At 39.8% G+C, this 19,026-nt stretch overlaps 2 protein-coding genes across 5 annotated transcripts in view; one reads left to right on the top strand and one right to left on the bottom strand.

The window, feature by feature from the left end:
* The first annotated feature begins 237 nt into the window (after positions 1–237).
* The window catches only part of LOC309492186 (uncharacterized protein), a 202,022-nt gene continuing 183,233 nt past the window's right edge, over positions 238–19,026 (top strand). The window contains exon 1 of one of the 2 annotated variants that reach the window (XM_082161067.1): positions 238–392. In XM_082161067.1, the coding sequence (XP_082017193.1) occupies positions 335–392 (58 nt within the window). In that variant the 5' untranslated portion in view covers positions 238–334. The remainder of the gene's footprint in view (positions 393–19,026) is intronic. The other variant, XR_014203442.1, reaches the window with a different exon arrangement.
* LOC309490425 (uncharacterized protein) overlaps positions 9,373–19,026 on the bottom strand; it is a 131,133-nt gene continuing 121,479 nt past the window's right edge. For all 3 annotated transcript variants that reach the window (XM_082159586.1, XM_082159585.1, XM_082159587.1), the window contains one exon: positions 9,373–11,407. In XM_082159586.1, the coding sequence (XP_082015712.1) occupies positions 9,663–11,407 (1,745 nt within the window). In that variant the 3' untranslated portion in view covers positions 9,373–9,662. The remainder of the gene's footprint in view (positions 11,408–19,026) is intronic.

Raw genomic sequence — 19,026 nt, 5'->3', positions numbered from 1 at the left:
GCAAACAACATGTGAGCTGTCACTACGGGAACCAGAAAGTGTCCGACTTCACGTCTCCGTTTGCAGCTCCTCCCCGCCTGCACGCGGCTACTCTCGCCGATCGGTTACATCCAGCCGCAGCCGATGTCCAACACACCTATCATCAGTGAAGCTCCTCCCACAGTAATTCATCATCAGTGAAGCTCCTCCCACTGTAATCACATCATCAGTGAAGCTCCTCCCACAGCAATAAATGCTGTAAATTCCCATCAGCTACAAGTGAAGACGAGCATCAGAGCATCAGGAAGAGCTGAAATCTGCAAAGACTGAGTTTATTAAAGAGGACAGTGAGAACATGAGTGATCCAGAACCCTGCAGAATGAAACACACTGAAGATCCTGAAGAACAAAGAGGTTGGTGTTTATTCTTCATTCATGATGCTGAAGAACATTTATGTTAGAAACATTCAAGCACTTCATCACATTTAGATAAACAGTTCAACTATGACATTGCTGCAAAAGTTTATTTTTTAACAAATGCTCAGTAAAGGAAGCTTTTTTTTTTTTTTTTTTTGCATATTTTTACGAACATGTATAACAAATAATCATTCCAAAATATACAAATTTACAATCTACTCTGCTTTACTGCAAACATTTGTGTTCTTTCTCGCAGTGAAATTCACTTGATCTTGTGTTTCTTGTGTCCCACTTTCACATGCATGTACAGATGTGGCATTTAAAAATGCGCGTCTCAGAGAGAAGAATGCCGCGAGCACTTCCGAAATTCTGCGGGATCCTGCAGAAGGGGGATTAGGTGTTGGACGCAGGAAATACTAAAACCTGTAGATGGCAGTCGTGTTTCATGTGGCCATACTGACGACAATACTGTATGTGTGCTCGACTTCATGCTGAGCATACTGTATGATATTGAAGTAACATGACAGGGATTCTCGGTGCTTTGGCAGTACTTTGATGTCATTTTTGGCAAACGTTTGGTTGGCGAAGTTTTCTTTTGCCAGTTACATAAACAGTCACATATTCTTCATAAAAATCCACCACTGCAGTAGTCACTGTGAGGGGAGAGAGTAAGAGAGCTCATGCAGGGGAAGAGTAAGCGTGCCGGGCAGTGGCAAACAGAACTGGAGGAGCAAGTTTGTAGCATTAATCCAAGGATTGATACAACAGCACCAAAGCAGTAATGCTCCAGCGACAGAGCAGGAAGGTTCGGCAGAGACCGGGAGGAGATGCGGTAATCCACTAGATTTCGGGGGTAAATGACACAGAGAAGGAATCCAGTGATAGCAAGGAACGAGAGACACCCGATGAGCAGCGGCAGACACACATGCACAGACACAGCGTTCACTCAACCAGAAGCTCCTCCGGATTAATTAGTTACCCCTTTTCACCCATCTTGCTCTTCCATACTTGACTCTGTAGCACCTTTCACATACTCTCGCTCCAAATTAAAATCTCATTACTGGTTAGATGAGGATACGCGCTCTCTTAGGCAGGCCTGTTGTAAAGCTGAAAGGAAATGGAAAAAGGATCATCTTAATGTTTCCTTTCAAATGTTTTAATCGGCATTAGCTTCTTTTCAGGCAGCAGCAAAAATAGCCAGAGCAAAGCACCTCTCTGATTTGATCAATAGACACTCAAAAAGACCAAAAATATTATTTAGTACTATAAACTCAGTTATCAACCCCTCAAATTCCCCAGTTGTTGATATAGCCACTGATACCTGTGAGAAATTTCTTAATTTTTTTACTAATAAAATTGAGAACTTTAGAACCACCTCATCTGTTACTCCGCCTGGTTGCTCAGGGGTACTGGCTACTTTTAACCAATTTCAACCCATCTCTCTCACTGAACTGAGGAATTTAGTATCACATATGAAACCTACTACTTCATCTTATGATTCTATCCCCTCTTCTATTATAAAGGATGTTTTTTGATGTAGTCGGCCCCTCCATTCAGGTCATCTTAAATTCATGTCTTGCATCCGGCACTGTCCCTACATGTTTTAAGCATGCGGTTGTCCAACCCCTGCTCAAAAAACATGATCTCGATGTTAAATGCCTAAATAACTACCGTCCCATTTCTAAGCTTCCTTTTATTTCTAAAGTTCTGGAAAAAGCTGTTCTGTCACAGCTGCTCCCCTTTTTGACCACCCACAATATACTAGAACCTTTTCAGTCAGGTTTTAGATCACTTCATAGTACTGAAACAGCTCTGCTCAAAGTAACCAATGATCTTCTTCTTACACTAGATTCAGGTGATAATGCCATCCTGATATTATTGGATCTTAGTGCCACCTTCGACACCGTTGATCATAACATCCTCCTTACTCGCCTTGATCAGCAAGTGGGCATTGGGGAGACTGCATTACTTTGGTTCCTTTCCTATCTCAATGATAGTAGTCAGTATCTATTGGCAAGTTCTCTTATGGGGTCCCTTCAGGGGTCCATTTTGGGTCCTATGCTTTTTAGCCTGTATATGCTCCCACTGGGTGACATCATAAGGAAGCATAACATCTCTTTTCATCTCTATGCGGATGACTCACAGTTGTACTTGCCTCTAAAATCTAGGGATTCCATACAATCTCTTCTGGCCTGTCTCGAAGACATCAAAACTCGGATGATTAACAACTTTATCCAGTTAAACAGTGACAAGACAGAAGTAATTATTTTTGGTTCTCCCAAGGCAAGATGCACTGTGGTACAACATTTAGGTCACTTCACCCCATTTATCAAACCTTATGGCAGAAATTTGGGTGTCATTCTTGACTCAGAACTCTGCTTTGACAAACAGATTAGTTCTATTGTTAAAAATAGTTTCTACCAGCTCAGAATGTTTTCCCACCTGAAGCCATTCCTATCTTTTAACGATCTTGAGAAAGTTATCCATGCATTTATTACATCACAGCTGGATTATTGTAAGTCCCTCTACCTTGGCCTGCCACAATCATCACTTAGACGTTTGCAGTTAGTACAAAACGCAGCAGCGCGTCTTTTAACTGGCACTAGGAGGTGCGAGCACATCACCCCAATTCTGGCCTCCTTGCATTGGCTCCCAGTTCCTTTTAGGATTCAGTTTGAAGTTTTATTGTTTGTTTTTAAGGCACTTAATGGGCTCGCCCCAACTTATATCACCGACCTTGTACAGCCATACTCAGTTTCAAGGTCACTGAGATCCTCAAACAAAGGGCTCCTGCTTGTGCCGCGCTCACGGCTTAAACAGAGGGGTGATAGAGCTTTTGCAGTTGCTGCCCCACGATTGTGGAACCAGCTCCCCCAGGATATTAGATCTGCCCCCACCATTGCTGCATTCAAATCTAGGTTAAAACTCATTTTTATTCTTTGGCCTTTCTTGTTCCCTAACCTGGCACTCCTGTTTGTTTTTTGTATTTCTGTGTTATGTGCCCTGGTATTGAAGGTTTTCTTTTTATTTATGTTTTATATAATTAGGATTATTGATTCCATGCGTTTTATTTTTTACTCGTCTTTTTAGTTATTCATTGTACAGCACTTTGGTCAGTTTTGCGCTGTGTAAATGTGCTTTATAAATTAAAATGACTTACTAAATTACTAATATATTAAACATAGAATTACAAAATATATACAACTTACATTGAGCTGTAGAACCAAAAAGGTTCCTCATAATAGGGTTTCTTGTATCCGGCTCAGTTGTGCAAACACTCAAAGCCATGCCAGTACCTCTCTAAACACTCTTACTTGTCTCTCTTAACCTGGCTTTTAAAAATATGAATGCTAGTAAACTCTTTCACTTCACTTGGTAAGAATTCCACATTTTTGGAGTATAGTGGCTAAAAGAAGCACCACCTGATCTTTTATGAATAACTGTATAATGTGCCGGAAGATTAGCATTAGAGGATCTTAATCTACGATCTGGAACATATCTTGACAGACAGTCTGAAATGTATAAAGGTGCCAGATTGTGCTGAGTTTTATAAACAAATAAAAGGACCTTAAAATCTATCCTTTGATGAACTGGTAACCAATGTATTTCCATTATAACCGGTGTAATATGTTCTCTCCTTTTTAATTTCATTAGTACTCTGGCTGCTGCATTTTGTATCAATTGTAACTTTGCTATAGAGCCCTTAGGTAGGCCAGTGTACATAGCATTACAATAATCAAGATGAGAAAAGATAAAAGCATGGATGAGTTTCTTAGCATCATCCAAAGATTAAAAAAGGACGAATCTTGGCTATATTTCTCAGATGATAAAAACAAGTTTTTGTCACTTGATTAATAAGAGACTTAAAATTCAGGTCACAGTCCAAAATGACACCTAGGCTCTTTACTTCTTTCTTAGATTGTAGGGCTGAGGGACCCAATCCAGCTTCTAAGGGAGCCAATATAAGAATACAACACAGTTCTGTTCCAATAAATAAAAAATAAAAATCACACAGACATTTAGTAATTTAACATTATTTTATTTACTTTACTTTTTGCATTACTTTATTTTCAACACAAAATTTAAATTAATTGTGTGTGTGTGTGTGTGTGTAAACATTCTCAGCATGAAATGTGTCTGTTCCTGTGGGTTAACTGCACCATCACTTGTGTTATGCTCTGCTCTGCCTCAGAACAGCTGTATTCTTATACAGCTGTTCTGAGGCAGAGCAGAGCATAACACAAGTGATGGTGCAGTTAACCCACAGGAACAGACACATTTCATGCTGAGAATGTTTACACACACACACACACACACACACACACACACACACACACACACACACACACACACACAATTAATTTAAATTTTGTGTTGAAAATAAAGTAATGCAAAAAGTAAAGTAAATAAAATAATGTTAAATTACTAAATGTCTGTGTGATTTTTATTTTTTATTTATTGGAACAGAACTGTGTTGTCTAATCCATGCAAAATACACAAATTTAATACCATCTATATTAGAGCACGTGGCATTGCACAAGATTTTGGAAATCGTGCTTAATATGCTTCCATGCTTTTATCTCTAGTGGATCACGGCTGAACGCGTGTTCTCCACACTCATTTACAAACAAACATTTTTTCGCCTATCGTGCGTCTACTCTACACCCTTACCACTAAAAAGACGGATTATATCCAAGACTTCAGTCATAAATTAGTATTAATATTGATAGCATCACTGGTAGCTTCGTTGCTAACTCACTGTCCATCTGTTAAAATGGCGAATATATCAGATGAAAGTAGTCTACCGCTTGGTGCAGGTGAGGACACATTTGAGCTTCACGCACTGCAGTCTGAGCTGGAAGCTGTTGAGAAACAGATCCACAACCTTTTATTGAGACAGGCCGAGCTGAGAGACCGGTGTTTAGCTCTTGAAACATCACGCGCCGATGCACACAAATCAGTGTTTAACGTTACTAACCCGCTGACTCCGACCGCGTCTACTCCGTGCGTTCCTCAGCATCGGTCGCAATCAGCCATGGTCTCGTTCACTCCGGCTCCAACACGCCACCACGAAGCCTGGGTGGTCCCGCAGCGGAAGACGCGAGTCAGGTTTAGACCAAGACTTTCTCCGACCCTCCCGGTTTTCGAGTTATCCACACAAAACCGCTTCTCCCCTCTTCGCGAAACAGAACGCGATGCTGTGATCATCGGCGATTCCATTGTTTAGGCACGTACACGCTACGTTAGGTAAAAGTAAGGTGCAAAGTCACTGCTTTCCTGGTGCTCATGTTTCTGAAATCGCTGCTCGCGTTCCCCAGATCCTGAACGGTGACGAGAGCGTCGGAACTGTGGTCCTGCACGCGGGAGTGAACGACATCAGGCTGCGCCAGACGGAGATTCTGAAGAAAGACTTCAGGAATCTGATCGATACGGTACGCAGAACATCGCCTGAAACAACGATCATTGTGTCAGGACCGCTTCCCACGTACCGACTAGGGCATGAAAAGTTCAGCAGATTATTTGCGCTAAATGAATGGTTAATGTCATGGTGCAATGAGCAGAAACTGCTCTTTGTAAATAATTGGAATCTGTTTTGGGAGCGTCCTAGGCTTTTCCTTGCTGATGGCTTACACCCAAGCAGATTCGGAGCGGATCTTCTGTCGGATAACATCTCCAAAATGTTAAATACCCTTTGACTAGTAACCAAAAGTCCAAATCATAGTCTCTGCTGCACCAACTTAACTGATATAAATACTAGTGTAGAACATTGCATAGAAACCGTGTCTATTCCTCGTTTAGTGAGATCAAATAATAAATCTACTGCAGGATCTAGGAAAAATCTAATTGTTATTAAAACAGAAAATGTTGCTATTAGTAAACAAAAACAATTTCTAAAGCTAGGTCTTCTAAACATTAGATCACTCACACCTAAGGCAGTTATTGTAAATGAAATACTCACAGATAATAGCTTCGATGTACTTTGCCTTACTGAAACCTGGCTTAAACCAAATGATTATTTCGGTCTAAATGAGTCTACTCCTCCTGGATACTGTTATAAGCATGAGCCCCGTCTGATTGGCCGTGGCGGCGGTGTTGCAACAATCTGTAGAGATATTCTCAATGTTACTCAGAAAACAGGTTATAAGTTTATTTCATTTGAAGTACTTGTTCTAAATGTTACGCTCTTAGATGTTAGAAAAACATCCCTATTATCTCTAGCCTTGGCTACCGTATATAGACCGCCAGGGCCTTACGCTGATTTCCTAAAAGAGTTTGCAGATTTTCTCTCAGACCTATTAGTCAATGTCGATAAAGCATTAATTGTTGGAGATTTTAACATACACGTAGATAATCCAAATGATGCGTGAGGGGCTGCGTTTACAGATTTATTAAATTCATTTGGGGTCAAGCAAAACGTCACCGGACCAACTCATCGTCTTAATCATACACTCGATTTAATTATATCACATGGAACCGATCCAACCGATATAGATATCATTCCACAAAGTGATGAAGTCACTGATCACTACATGGTAACTTGCATATTACGTACTGCTGTAATATGTCATGCGGCGCCGCGTTATCAACCAGGCAGAACAATCCTCCCATCCACCATAGATAATTTCTCAAATTGCTTATCTAATCTGTCTCAGCTGCTGCCTGAACCCAAACAAACAGATGAACTAGAAGAACTAACTAGCACTATGAGCACCATTCTCTCTAGAACATTGGATGTGGTTGCACCTATTAAATTAAAAAAGGTCAGAGAGAAAATTAAAGCACCATGGTATAACAATACTACGCATGTTTTAAAGAGAGAAACCCGTATTTTAGAGCGTAAATGGAAACAAACTAATTTAAAGGTCTTTAGAATCGCGTGGAAAGACAGTACGTCACGTTATAAAAAGGCCCTAAAAGCGGCCAGGGCTGAGCACCTCCGCAAACTAATAGAAAACAACCAAAACAATCCAAGGTTTTTATTTAACACCGTGGCTAGACTAACAAATAAACAGACGTCACCCGAACAAAATATCCCGTTACAGTTCAGTAGTAATGATTTCATGAACTTCTTCACTGAGAAAATAGAAAGCATCAGAACCACAATTGTAAACGTTCAATCTTCAATTGCGCCTTATAATTCAGCTTCAATTATCACCCCGCAAGAACAATTACAGTGCTTTACAACTATAGAACAAAAAGAGTTAAATAAACTTATCACTTCATCTAAAACAACAACATGTTTATTAGATCCTATACCAACTAAACTACTGAAAGAAGTGTTACCTGTAGTGGAAGAGCCTCTTCTCAATATTATTAACTCGTCTTTATCTTTAGGTCATGTTCCAAGAACATTTAAACTGGCAGTTATAAAACCTCTAATTAAGAAACCACAATTAGATCATAATAACCTAGCAAATTATAGACCCATTTCAAATCTTCCATTTATGTCTAAAATATTAGAAAAAGTGGTGTCCGCTCAACTGGGCTCTTTCTTGCAACAAAATGATATCTATGAAAAGTTTCAGTCTGGATTCAGACCGCATCATAGCACTGAAACTGCGCTTGTTAAAATCACAAATGATTTACTTTTAGCTTCTGACCAAGGCTGTATCTCAATACTAGTTTTACTTGATCTTAGTGCTGCGTTCGATACTATAGATCACACAATACTCTTAGATCGACTACAAAATTATACTGGTGTTCAAGGACAAGCATTAAGCTGGTTCAAATCATACCTATCTGACCGCTACCATTTTGTCTATTTAAATGGAGAAAAATCTATCCTAACTCCAGTAAACTATGGAGTGCCGCAGGGATCTGTGTTAGGCCCTCTGTTATTCTCAATATATATGATGCCACTTGGAAATATTATAAGGAAACATGGAATTAGTTTCCATTGTTATGCTGATGACACTCAAATATATATTTCATCACGGCCGGATGAAAACGCTAAATTTTCCAAATTGACAGAGTGTGTTAAAGACATAAAAGATTGGATGACGCGTAATTTTCTTTTATTAAATCCAGACAAGACAGAGGTAATACTTATCGGTTCAAAAAACCGCCCACAAAACCTCGCACAATACAACTTTAACATCATAGGATGTCCTGTTACTTTATCCTCTACAGTAAAAGACCTGGGTGTTATACTTGATTGCAACCTGTCTTTTGAAAATCATATTTCATATGTTACAAAAACAGCCTTTTTCCACCTTAGAAACATTGCTAAGCTACGTAATATGCTATCAGTTTATGATGCAGAAAAGTTAGTTCATGCATTCATGACCTCGAGACTAGATTACTGTAATGCTTTATTAGCTGGTTGTCCTGCATCCTCAATAAACAAGCTACAGTTAGTCCAAAATGCCGCCGCTAGAGTTCTTACGAGATCAAGAAAATATGATCATATAACACCGATTTTATCATCATTGCATTGGTTACCTATAAAGTTCCATATTAATTACAAGGTATTGCTACTGACTTATAAAGCCCTAAACGGCTTAGCTCCAGTCTATTTAACGGATCTTCTATCACCCTATAATCCATCGCGCTCTTTAAGATCACTAAATTCAAGGCTTTTGGTCATACCTAGGATATCCAGAACCACCAAAGGAGGGAGAGCATTTTCACATTTGGCTCCAAAACTCTGGAATAGTCTTCCTGATACTGTTCGTTGCTCAGACTCGCTCTCCCAGTTTAAAACTAGATTAAAGTCGCATCTCTTCAGCCAGGCATTCATATAATATTTTTAATCTTACAGTTCAAAATACAATCCGGTCTCTAGCTCATAAATGCCAGAGGAGAACTGGCCCCCGACTGAGCCTGGGTTCTCCCAAGGTTTTTTTTTTTCTCCATTAGGTCACCTGATGGAGTTTTTCGGTTCCTTGCCACTGTTGCCTTTGGCTTGCTCAGTTGGGGATATTTTGGGGATATTTAATTTAATTTTATCAATCAATAAATTCCACTTGAAACAAACCTTGTTGTATTATTTTAATTTAATATTGTGAAGCTGCTTTGATACAATCTGTATTGTGAAAAGCGCTATACAAATATACTAGACTTGACAATATTTTCTAAACCAGTATTTATTTTCAGTTGAATTTTCAGATTTTTTAGGTATTTATTCATGTAAACTGTCAAATCATATGTAAATATTACGTCAGGGTATTACGTAGGAGAGAGCGGGGTATTCTCATCGCTTGATAAACACAAATATTCTCGTCGCTTGATAAACAAGGTTGAGCCACTGTAGTCTGTTGGACTATTTTAATGATGCATGTGGTGATGTGGTTTCTCCACTGCATGGATATTCATGTGTCGCTTCAGGTTAGCTTTAATAGAGAAACTCTTCCCGCACTGATCACACGTGTGCAGCTTCTCTCCAGTGTGGATCCTCTCATGTGTTTTTAGAGATGATGACAGACTGAATCTCTTGTCACAGTGTGAACACTTGTAAGGTTTTTCTCCAGTGTGGATCCTCTCATGTGTTATCAGACCTGTTAAGTGTTTGAATCTCGTATCACAGTGTGAACACTTGTAAGGCTTCTCTCTGCTGTGGATCCTCTCATGTGTTTTCAGATCTGCTGATCGACTGTATCTCTTGTCACAGTGTGAACACTTGTAAGGTTTTTCTCCAGTGTGGATCCTCTCATGTGATCTCAGATGTTCTGACTGATTGAATCTCTTGTCACAGTGTGAACACTTGTAAGGTTTTTCTCCAGTGTGGATCCTCTCATGTGATCTCAGATGTTCTGACTGATTGAATCTCTTGTCACAGTGTGAACACTTGTAAGGTTTTTCTCCAGTGTGGTTCCTCTCATGTGCTCTCAGATTTGCTGACTGATTGAATCTCTTGTCACAGTGTGAACACTTGTAAGGTTTTTCTCCAGTGTGGTATCTCTCATGTGATCTCAGATTTGCTGACTGACTGAATCTCTTGTCACAGTGTGAACACTTGTAAGGTTTTTCTCCAGTGTGAATTCTCTGGTGTAGTTTTAAACTGTTTGCTGCAGTAAAAGTCTTTTCACACTCAAAGCACATGTACTCTCTCACACCAGTGTGAATTTTCTCATGTCTATGTAAATATTGCAGCAGTGAAAAACTCTTTCCACACACAGAACATGAATGCAGCTTCTCCTTCGTATGAACTGTCAGGTGTCTCTTCAGGTTTGATGCACAGAAAAATGTTTTGCCGCATTGATCACATGTGAACGTCTTCTCTCCGGTGTGGATTCTCATATGATCATTAAGATATGATTTGCATAAGAATCTCTTTCCACATTGATCACATGTGAACGGCTTCTCTCCAGTGTGGATCCTCATGTGAAGATTAAGGTGTGATGAATGACTGAAACTCTTCCCACATTGATCACATGTGAACGGCTTCTCTCCGGTGTGAATACTCATGTGAATCTCAAGACTTTGTTTGGTTGTGTAACTCTTTCCACACTGAGTGCAGGTAAAAGATTTCTTGGCACTTTTCTTTAAAAATTTCTTTTTAGTCTTTGAGTGACTCAAAGGTTTTCCTCCAGGTTTGACATGATGTTCCTCCTCCACTTCTATCAGTTCTTCACTCTCCTCCTTCACGTCACTCAGTTCTTCACGCTCCTCCTTCACGTCACTCAGTTCTTCACTCTCTTCCTTCACTTCTATCAGTTCTTCACTCAGTTCTTCACTCTCCTCCTTCACTTCACTCAGTTCTTCACTCTCCTCCTTCACTTCACTCAGTTCTTCACTCTCCTCCTTCACGTCACTCAGTTCTTCACTCTCCTCCTTCACGTCACTCAGTTCTTCACTCTCTTCCTTCACTTCTATCAGTTCTTCACTCAGTTCTTCACTCTCCTCCTTCACTTCACTCAGTTCTTCACTCTCCTCCTTCACTTCACTCAGTTCTTCACTCTCCTCCTTCACTTCACTCAGTTCTTCACTCTCCTCCTCCACTTCACTCAGTTCTTCACTCTCCTCCTTCACTTCACTCAGTTCTTCACTCTCCTCCTTCACTTCCATCAGGCCTGACAGGAAAGAAAAAAAATATCACATTTAATTTTCAGTACATCAAAATAATTCAAAGAGAGAAATATAAAGTGAAAGGGCATGAAAGTGAGCCCTGATGTAATAGTAGAAAGTAGACAACTGTTATAAAATATTGTGATAATTTGATGCCTTTTTATAATTGATTATATGTCCTTAAAACTTTCCATGAACAAGGTAAATTTATCTTCCAATTATTATCTTTAAAACATTATAGGCACGAATCCCATGTTTCTTTAGCAAGAACTATTGAATATATTTAATCAATGACAATTATCTAACATGATATTAACATTAAAATATACAATACTGCCATATTTCGATGCCATCTTTGAGATTGATATTTATTTGACTAAAACATTAATTATTAATGGCTGTTCACACTAGACTTTTCCTTCCCAGTGTTTCCCCTACCATTATATAAGGGGGGCGCTCCGCCCTCCTAACGGCTCGCCCCGCCCCCCTTGAAGGTCAAGTAAATTTGATTTGATTTTCTTTATAGCGGCAGATTACAATTTGTTATTTTATTAAACAAACTAAATAGCCCTTAAGTAATATGTTATTTATCTTATTTCCACGATGGCATGTCTTTTCTGTCTGTGTTTGCGCGTTTACAATTATCCCAATGAGTGCGCACGCGCGCACACTCAAACACTTGCGTCACATACAGATGAGCACTAGCGGACAGAGAGCGCGCGGCAGGAAATATGTCGCGTCAACCAGATGAAAACCAGACAAAAATATTTGCGTTTTTTAAACGCTCACAGGGAACTGAAGATGGTAACACTCGCTCTACTGCGAGTAGCAGCCGGAGTAGCTCTCCTGCTCCAAGTCTAAAGGGGGTCGCACACCGGACGCGCAGCGCCACGTCTTTTAAATTCGAACACATTATTCTCTATGAGTGTACACACACCGGCGGCGCCTTTCGGCGTCTGTCCGCGGCGCCCAGCAACGGCTCCGGACCTTGTTCAAAATCCTGCCGTGCCACAGAGCGCCATCTACATAGTTTTACATTAAATGTACATTTATTTTTCTCAAATCGTCGTTAATTTATACTGACTTCACCCTGTGCTGCAATACACATTCAGTTTTACACTCATTTACAGAAATCAGCTGCTTGAATGAAAATTGCTGATTTTATCGGATTTTCAGGTGATATTCTCAATTCATTCAGTTAACGGACGCTCTGAGGTAAAGTGAATTCAGACTGCAGACTTAGCAAAGATTGTATTTAATTGTAGCCTACAGTACAATCATAACATAGTATAGGCATTATCGTAATTTCATAATGTCTGTAATGGCGATCTGAGCCGTTTTTCGTTCCTCGCCATTTCTATAAGGGTGTAGCACAAAGGATTTGACGCGTGAATCCATAATTTGTCTTGTAAACTTTACTTTTCCGTTGTCAGGTTACATTGTAAGAAAAATCAAACACAAAATAAAATAAAATTATACACTTATTCACGTTCCAATAACATGAATTCGATCCTTTTCACGGTCAAAAGACTGTCTAGCCTCAACCCTTTCTTCTTCCTTATTCTTCAACAAAAAATTACACGTACGTAGCACGTGAAACTAGTCAAAATCTCGCGATACAATGCAAATAACACAACATATGCATTTATCAAAAAACATAATCACTCTTAATATAAGTAAAAATATCACAAAATTATTAATGTAGTTATGGCTCTAACACTCCGGCCCCTAATTGTCTATGCCGAAAGCATAACAATTATCTTGTTCAATATTTGAATAGAGTCATAACAATACTTCCTTTTCTTTTAAACATTTCTTTTAGAAAATTCAAATTTTCTATGAAATTTCTGTTCACAGTCTTTATGAAGTCTTATTCTTCATCTGCTTCTTGCAATAAGCAGAGTTTTGTTATAGGCCTTTCCAGTTGACAAGTTTTTGTCTGAACACAAGCACGGCGGACAGTACCAGAAGCATCTGGTATGGTCCTGAGGACTCTTCCCATAATCCACGAATTTCTTGGAGCAGAATTATCCACAATGAGAACAATGTCTCCAGGTACCATGTTTCTTTTCAATTTCTGCCACTTCTGTCGTTCTTGAAGAAACGGCAGATATTCCTTAGTCCATCTAGACCAAAAGAGGTCCGTCATGTATTGAATTTGCCTCCACCTTCTACGTGAATAACAGTCCTCTTTCACAAAAACTCCTGGTGGCAAGGCTGGTTGTTTTTTCATAAGCAGCAGATGATTCGGAGTCAGAGGCTCCAGGTCATTTGGGTCATCTGATGCTTTAGTAATCGGTCGGTCGTTTATAATGGCTTCAACTTCACACAAGACTGTGTGAAGCCCCTCATCGTCTAACATCTGTTGATTCAATACAGAATTCAAAATCTTTCTAACTGTGCGGATTTGTCTCTCCCACACTCCTCCTTGATGCGATGCTGCCGGGGTATTGAAGATCCACCTGATTCCCTTTTGGACAAGAACTTCAGCTAATTTGGAATGATTTAATTCTTGAATAGCTTCTTTAAGCTCTCTTTCAGCACCCACGAAGTTTGTACCATTGTCCGATCGAATCGTAGACACCTGCCCTCTTCTGCAGATGAAGCGTCGTATGGCGTTTATGCACGATGAGGTATCAAGACTGTTGGCCACCTCAATAAAAAAATTAAAAAAAATATATAAAAATCCTTTCCCTTCGAAACACCACTTATCAGGCTTATGCTACTCTGAATAATACCTGAACTTCGTATTTTGAGCACTTCCTGCGTTGTTGTTGCTCTTGCCTCTTTATGATGACTCGCTGAATTTAGTCCTAATTTGTAAGTCGCCTTGGATAAAGGCGTCTGCTAAATGACTAAATGTAAATGTAAATATGAACTGCTCTTATGTTCAGACATGTAAACAACACTCCATACCTCTTTACAATGCTGCGTCCTCGCTTTATTGAGAAAGGACCAAAGTAATCCACTCCTGTATGCGTAAAGGGAGGATTATCTGGCAATACACAATCTCTTGGTAGATCTGCCATTTTTTGTTCGTTAACTTTGGCATTTAATCTTCTGCACACTGTGCATTTAGAAATCAACTTCCGTATGGCTGTACTGGCAGCAGCAACCCAAAATTTGTTTCGTAGTTTTGCAAGGATTTGATTTCTGCCACTATATTTTCTGCCACTAAGAATTGCTGGATGCTTAGCAGATTCTGGCATTGCTGACTGATTTAAACGACCACCTACTCGTATTATGCCATCTTGCACCAGTGGGTCTAGTTTGTACAAAGGACTACTTCTTTTGACATGGTTACTGCTTTGCAAAGACTTGAATTCGTCAGGGAATGTCTGTCTTTGACTGTAACGAATCAGACTCAGTTCTGCATTTTCCACATCTTCTACTGAAAGAGGTTTTTTGGTCAGTGTCTGTTTCCACTTGAACATTTGAGTTTGGAAATGTGCTTGTTGTCTGTTTGGATTATTTTCAGTTTGATTTATGGTAGCTTGAATTTCACTTCTCTTGTTTGATAGGTGTTGGAGTATTTCCTTCAGCCTCAACATCCAAGCGATTGCTCTCTTCAATCTGTACCATTCTGAATAATACTCAATCAGTTTATCCAGAGGTTTCGCTTTTCCTGTAGCACTGACACAATTTACTACAGCTGATTTTTTCAATTCCACTTCCATTGCACCTGCCTGATCTGGTCGCCAAGGCCACTCACTTTCATGTTTGTAAAGGAATTCTGGTCCTTTGACCCAATTTACCTTTTTCATGAAGTTTTCCACTTTGATGCCTCTAGAGGCCATGTCGGCTGGGTTTAGCAAGGTGTTGACATACCTCCACTGTGAGGGCTCAGAAGCTTCTCTGATGAAGGAAACCCTATTGGCAACAAATGTTTTAAACCGTGAGGCTTCATTCTCAATACATTGCAGTACTGTGAGGCTATCAGTCCAGAACATAGAATCTTTGAGTTGTAACTGAAGCTCTTGTTTTAACATTCTGTCCATTTTCGCTGCAACAACTGCTGCAGTCAACTCCATTCTAGGGATTGTTACCTGCTTCAGAGGCGCAACTCTGGATTTACCCATTACGAATGAACAGTGTTTTTCTCCTTGATCATTTGTGAGTACTAGATAGGAAACGGTTCCATATCCATTTTCACTTGCATCTGCGAAATGATGTAATTGAGCAGACTTAGTAGTTCCAAAATTGTCTGGCTTGAAGCATCTGCTTACACTGAAGTTTGACAATTGTTGTATGTCCTTTTGCCACGTGAACCATTTTTGCGCTTGCTTTTCCGGCATGTTCTGATCCCAGCCTAATTTGTCTTTGCACAGTTGTCTCAACATGAGTTTCGCTGGAAGGATACAGGGTGCTACAAGACCAAGAGGATCATATATGGAATTCACTACTGAAAGCATTCCTCTTCTCGTAGCAGGTTTCTCCTGTATGTTGATGGAGAACCTGAATGTATCTGATTCTGTGCACCACCGTACACCCAGAGCTCTTTCAATTGGTAGATTGCTTTTGTTGAAATCTAAGTCCCCTACCTCTTTGGATCTTTCCTTTTCTGGAAATGATAACAGGACTTCTCTGTTATTGCTCACCCACTTAGTCAAATTGAAATCACCTTTAGAGCACATAGATATCAGACTTCGTGATAGTTTGATTGCTGCCTCCTCAGAGGCGACAGATTTTAAGCAATCATCCATGTAAAAGTTTTGGAGAATAGTATTGGCCGCTTCAGCTGTTTCCTCTGTTTTACCATCCATTGCAGCCTTTCGCAAAGCGAAGCATGCACAACTGGGAGACGAGGTTGCTCCGAACAGGTGTACTGTCATCCTGTATTCCTCTGTAGGCTTATCTAGATCTCCTTCAGGCCACCACAAAAATCGCAAAAGATCTGAATCATAATCTGGGACTCTAACTTGGTAAAACATCGATTCAATGTCTGCCATGATAGCAATTGGCTCTTGTCTGAATCGATTTAGCACACCAATGAGGGTATTGGTCAGGTCAGGTCCCTGCAACAGTTGATTATTCAGTGAGAAGCCCTGGTAAGTCGCAGTGCAGTCAAAAACAACTCTGATTTTGTTCTTTTTCGGGTGATATATCCCATGGTGTGGAATATACCACACTCTGTCCTTGCGTTCCAGTTGTTCTAAAGGCACTTTTTTAGCATAGCCTTTGTCAATTATATCTGACATAAAAGCTTTATAGTCTTTGTGAAACTCTGGGTTCCTGCTGAGCTTCCTTTTGAGACTGATGGCTCTTTGTTCTGCTATGCATCTGTTGTTGGGCAGCTTATCAGGGTCATTCTTAAAAGGTAATTCAATACAGTAATGTCCATCTTTATAATGTACCGACTGTTCAACGCATTCATGACAAATAAGTATTTTCTTGCAGTCTCTGCTTAAGTGTCCTTGTGTGAGACATCCAAAGCACAGTCCTTTTGTTTTCAAAAACTCAATTTTATCTTTGTGTGCTTGTTCCTTAAACTTGAAACAGGAATTCAAGGCATGATTCTTTTGACAGAACAAGCAGGTGACATGAACGGTTTTGTCAAATTGAGGTTTTGTTTCTTTCTTAGTCTCACTTTCTTTTTTCTGATCAGTACAGACACTTGTAACGAAACTACTTCCCTTAGTAGTAACCCTTTTGTTCTTAAAGTCAGAAGCTTTGCTTTTCTTCCCAACATCAGCACTTGCTATCTCCTGAATGTCTCCAAACAAGGGGTCATTTTTTACTTTGGCTTGACGGTCGATATATTGCACTAAGTCAGGAAACCTAGCTCTTCTGCCCGTCCTTTCATGAATATCATATGCCACGTTTCTCCAATTCTCTCTCATTTTGTATGGAAGCTTGGAGATGATAACCCTCAGGTTTGTAGGGTTGTCCATTTCAGCCATGTAATCTACATCTTGCATAGTGTTGCGGCATCCAATCAAGAAAAGAGCATATGCATTTAGCATCTTCCCGTCTTCCGTTTTGATCTGAGGCCATTTTAGTGCCTTCTCAATGTACGCTGAAGCAATTTTGAGTTCATCACCGTAATGATGTTGCAATAATCTTCTTGCCTCTTTATATCCATTTTCTGCACTCATATGTCCACAACTCCTTACCAGGTCTTGCGGTTCACCACTGGTATATTGCTCCAAATAGAACAGCTTGTCCTTGGCGTTCTCAGTTTTACTGTCTATGCTATTGTCAAAGGCTCGCATAAACGATCTGAAGTTAAGAGGATCACCAAGGAAGATTGGGACATCTCTTTGCGGTAGTTGGGACATATTTTGTTGCTTTACTAGCATTTGTGTGATCTCATTTTGTCTTTGCATTATTTGAAATAAATTTGTCTCCTGAGCTTTCAGATTTTGGAAAATGTTGACTGGCATTATGAAGTTGAGTTTGTTCAGCGACAGGCTTTTGTTTTCTTCTGGTTGCAGCTTGAACATCAGAACTTTCATCGTCAAGATCTTTCTTAAGTCCTGACCTCCTTTCATCCAATGCATGCTCTGGTTGAACATATTTTTGCACTGATTCACCAGAATTTTCATGTTCATCATAAACTTTCAGTTTTGCGTTAGAAACAGCAATTAATGTCTGCAGTTCTAATTGCTCCAGTTTAGCTTTCAGGTTTATCTCTTCTACCTGTAGAGCTTGTTTCTTTTTTAAAGCAGCAGCTTTTGCCAACAGAGCAGCTTTCTCAGCCTCTTCTTTCACTCGTAAAATAGAACTTGAACTGGTGGCTGATGATGCGCCAGAACTATGTCCAGCTGATGAACCTGCTCTTCTCTTTTTTTTTACTGCTGATGCAACTTCAGAGACACTGTCACCTGGTTCAATGTTATCATCTTTTGCAGCACTTTCATCCTTTACATGTTCAATCCACTGTTCAGTAGCAATAACAAAATCCCTGATTTTTGATGATTTTGGCTCAAACCAGATATGCTGATCATCCTCCTTTTCATCATCCAGCAAAAGCTCTTGAACATTTTCATTCAACTCAATGAACTCCTGATACAATTTGGTGAGTGTTATAAGAACTTCTTGTTCTATTCTTTCCACATTGGCATCATTTTCTTTTAAATTGTCGATTTCTTTCATTTGAATGGTAATTTGAGTCTGTTCAAACGCTCCTCCTGCGCTTTATGCATGTACTTGACCGCCCTCTTGTGGCCATCTTTATCTGAGTCGGCAATTTCTTCTGCGTCATCCATAATTCAACAGCGAGTCAAAAATCAATGAATTGGAAAAAAAAGTCACAACAAAATTACCTTTTAAATTGTATTAAGAGTCCAGTTTCAGCTTGAAGAAACAAGTATAAATGTCTATACATCCAAATAGTCCAGACCGGGAAATCCGCGCGTCTCCTGGTAAACGTTAGGTTAACTTACTTTCAGTTTCGCCCGTCGCAATAATCTCAAACTCGCAGTTTGTTCCGCTCATACACCATGGACTGTTCATAATCCTTGAAAATCCTTTCCGGTGTCCATTGCAGCATCAATCCTGGCAAACCGATTTCACTTCACGCAATTCCAATGTGAAGTAGTCTTTTGACTAAAATGTAATGGCGATCTGAGCTGTTTTTCGTTCCTCTCCATTTCTATAAGGGTGTAGCACAAAGGATTTGACG

Source organism: Leuciscus leuciscus, assembly GCF_965113295.1.
Source record: "Leuciscus leuciscus genome assembly, chromosome: 1".
Taxonomy (NCBI): domain Eukaryota; kingdom Metazoa; phylum Chordata; class Actinopteri; order Cypriniformes; family Leuciscidae; genus Leuciscus; species Leuciscus leuciscus.
The sequence above is the reverse complement of the archived record's forward strand: the minus strand, read 5'-3'. Positions and strand labels throughout refer to the sequence as shown.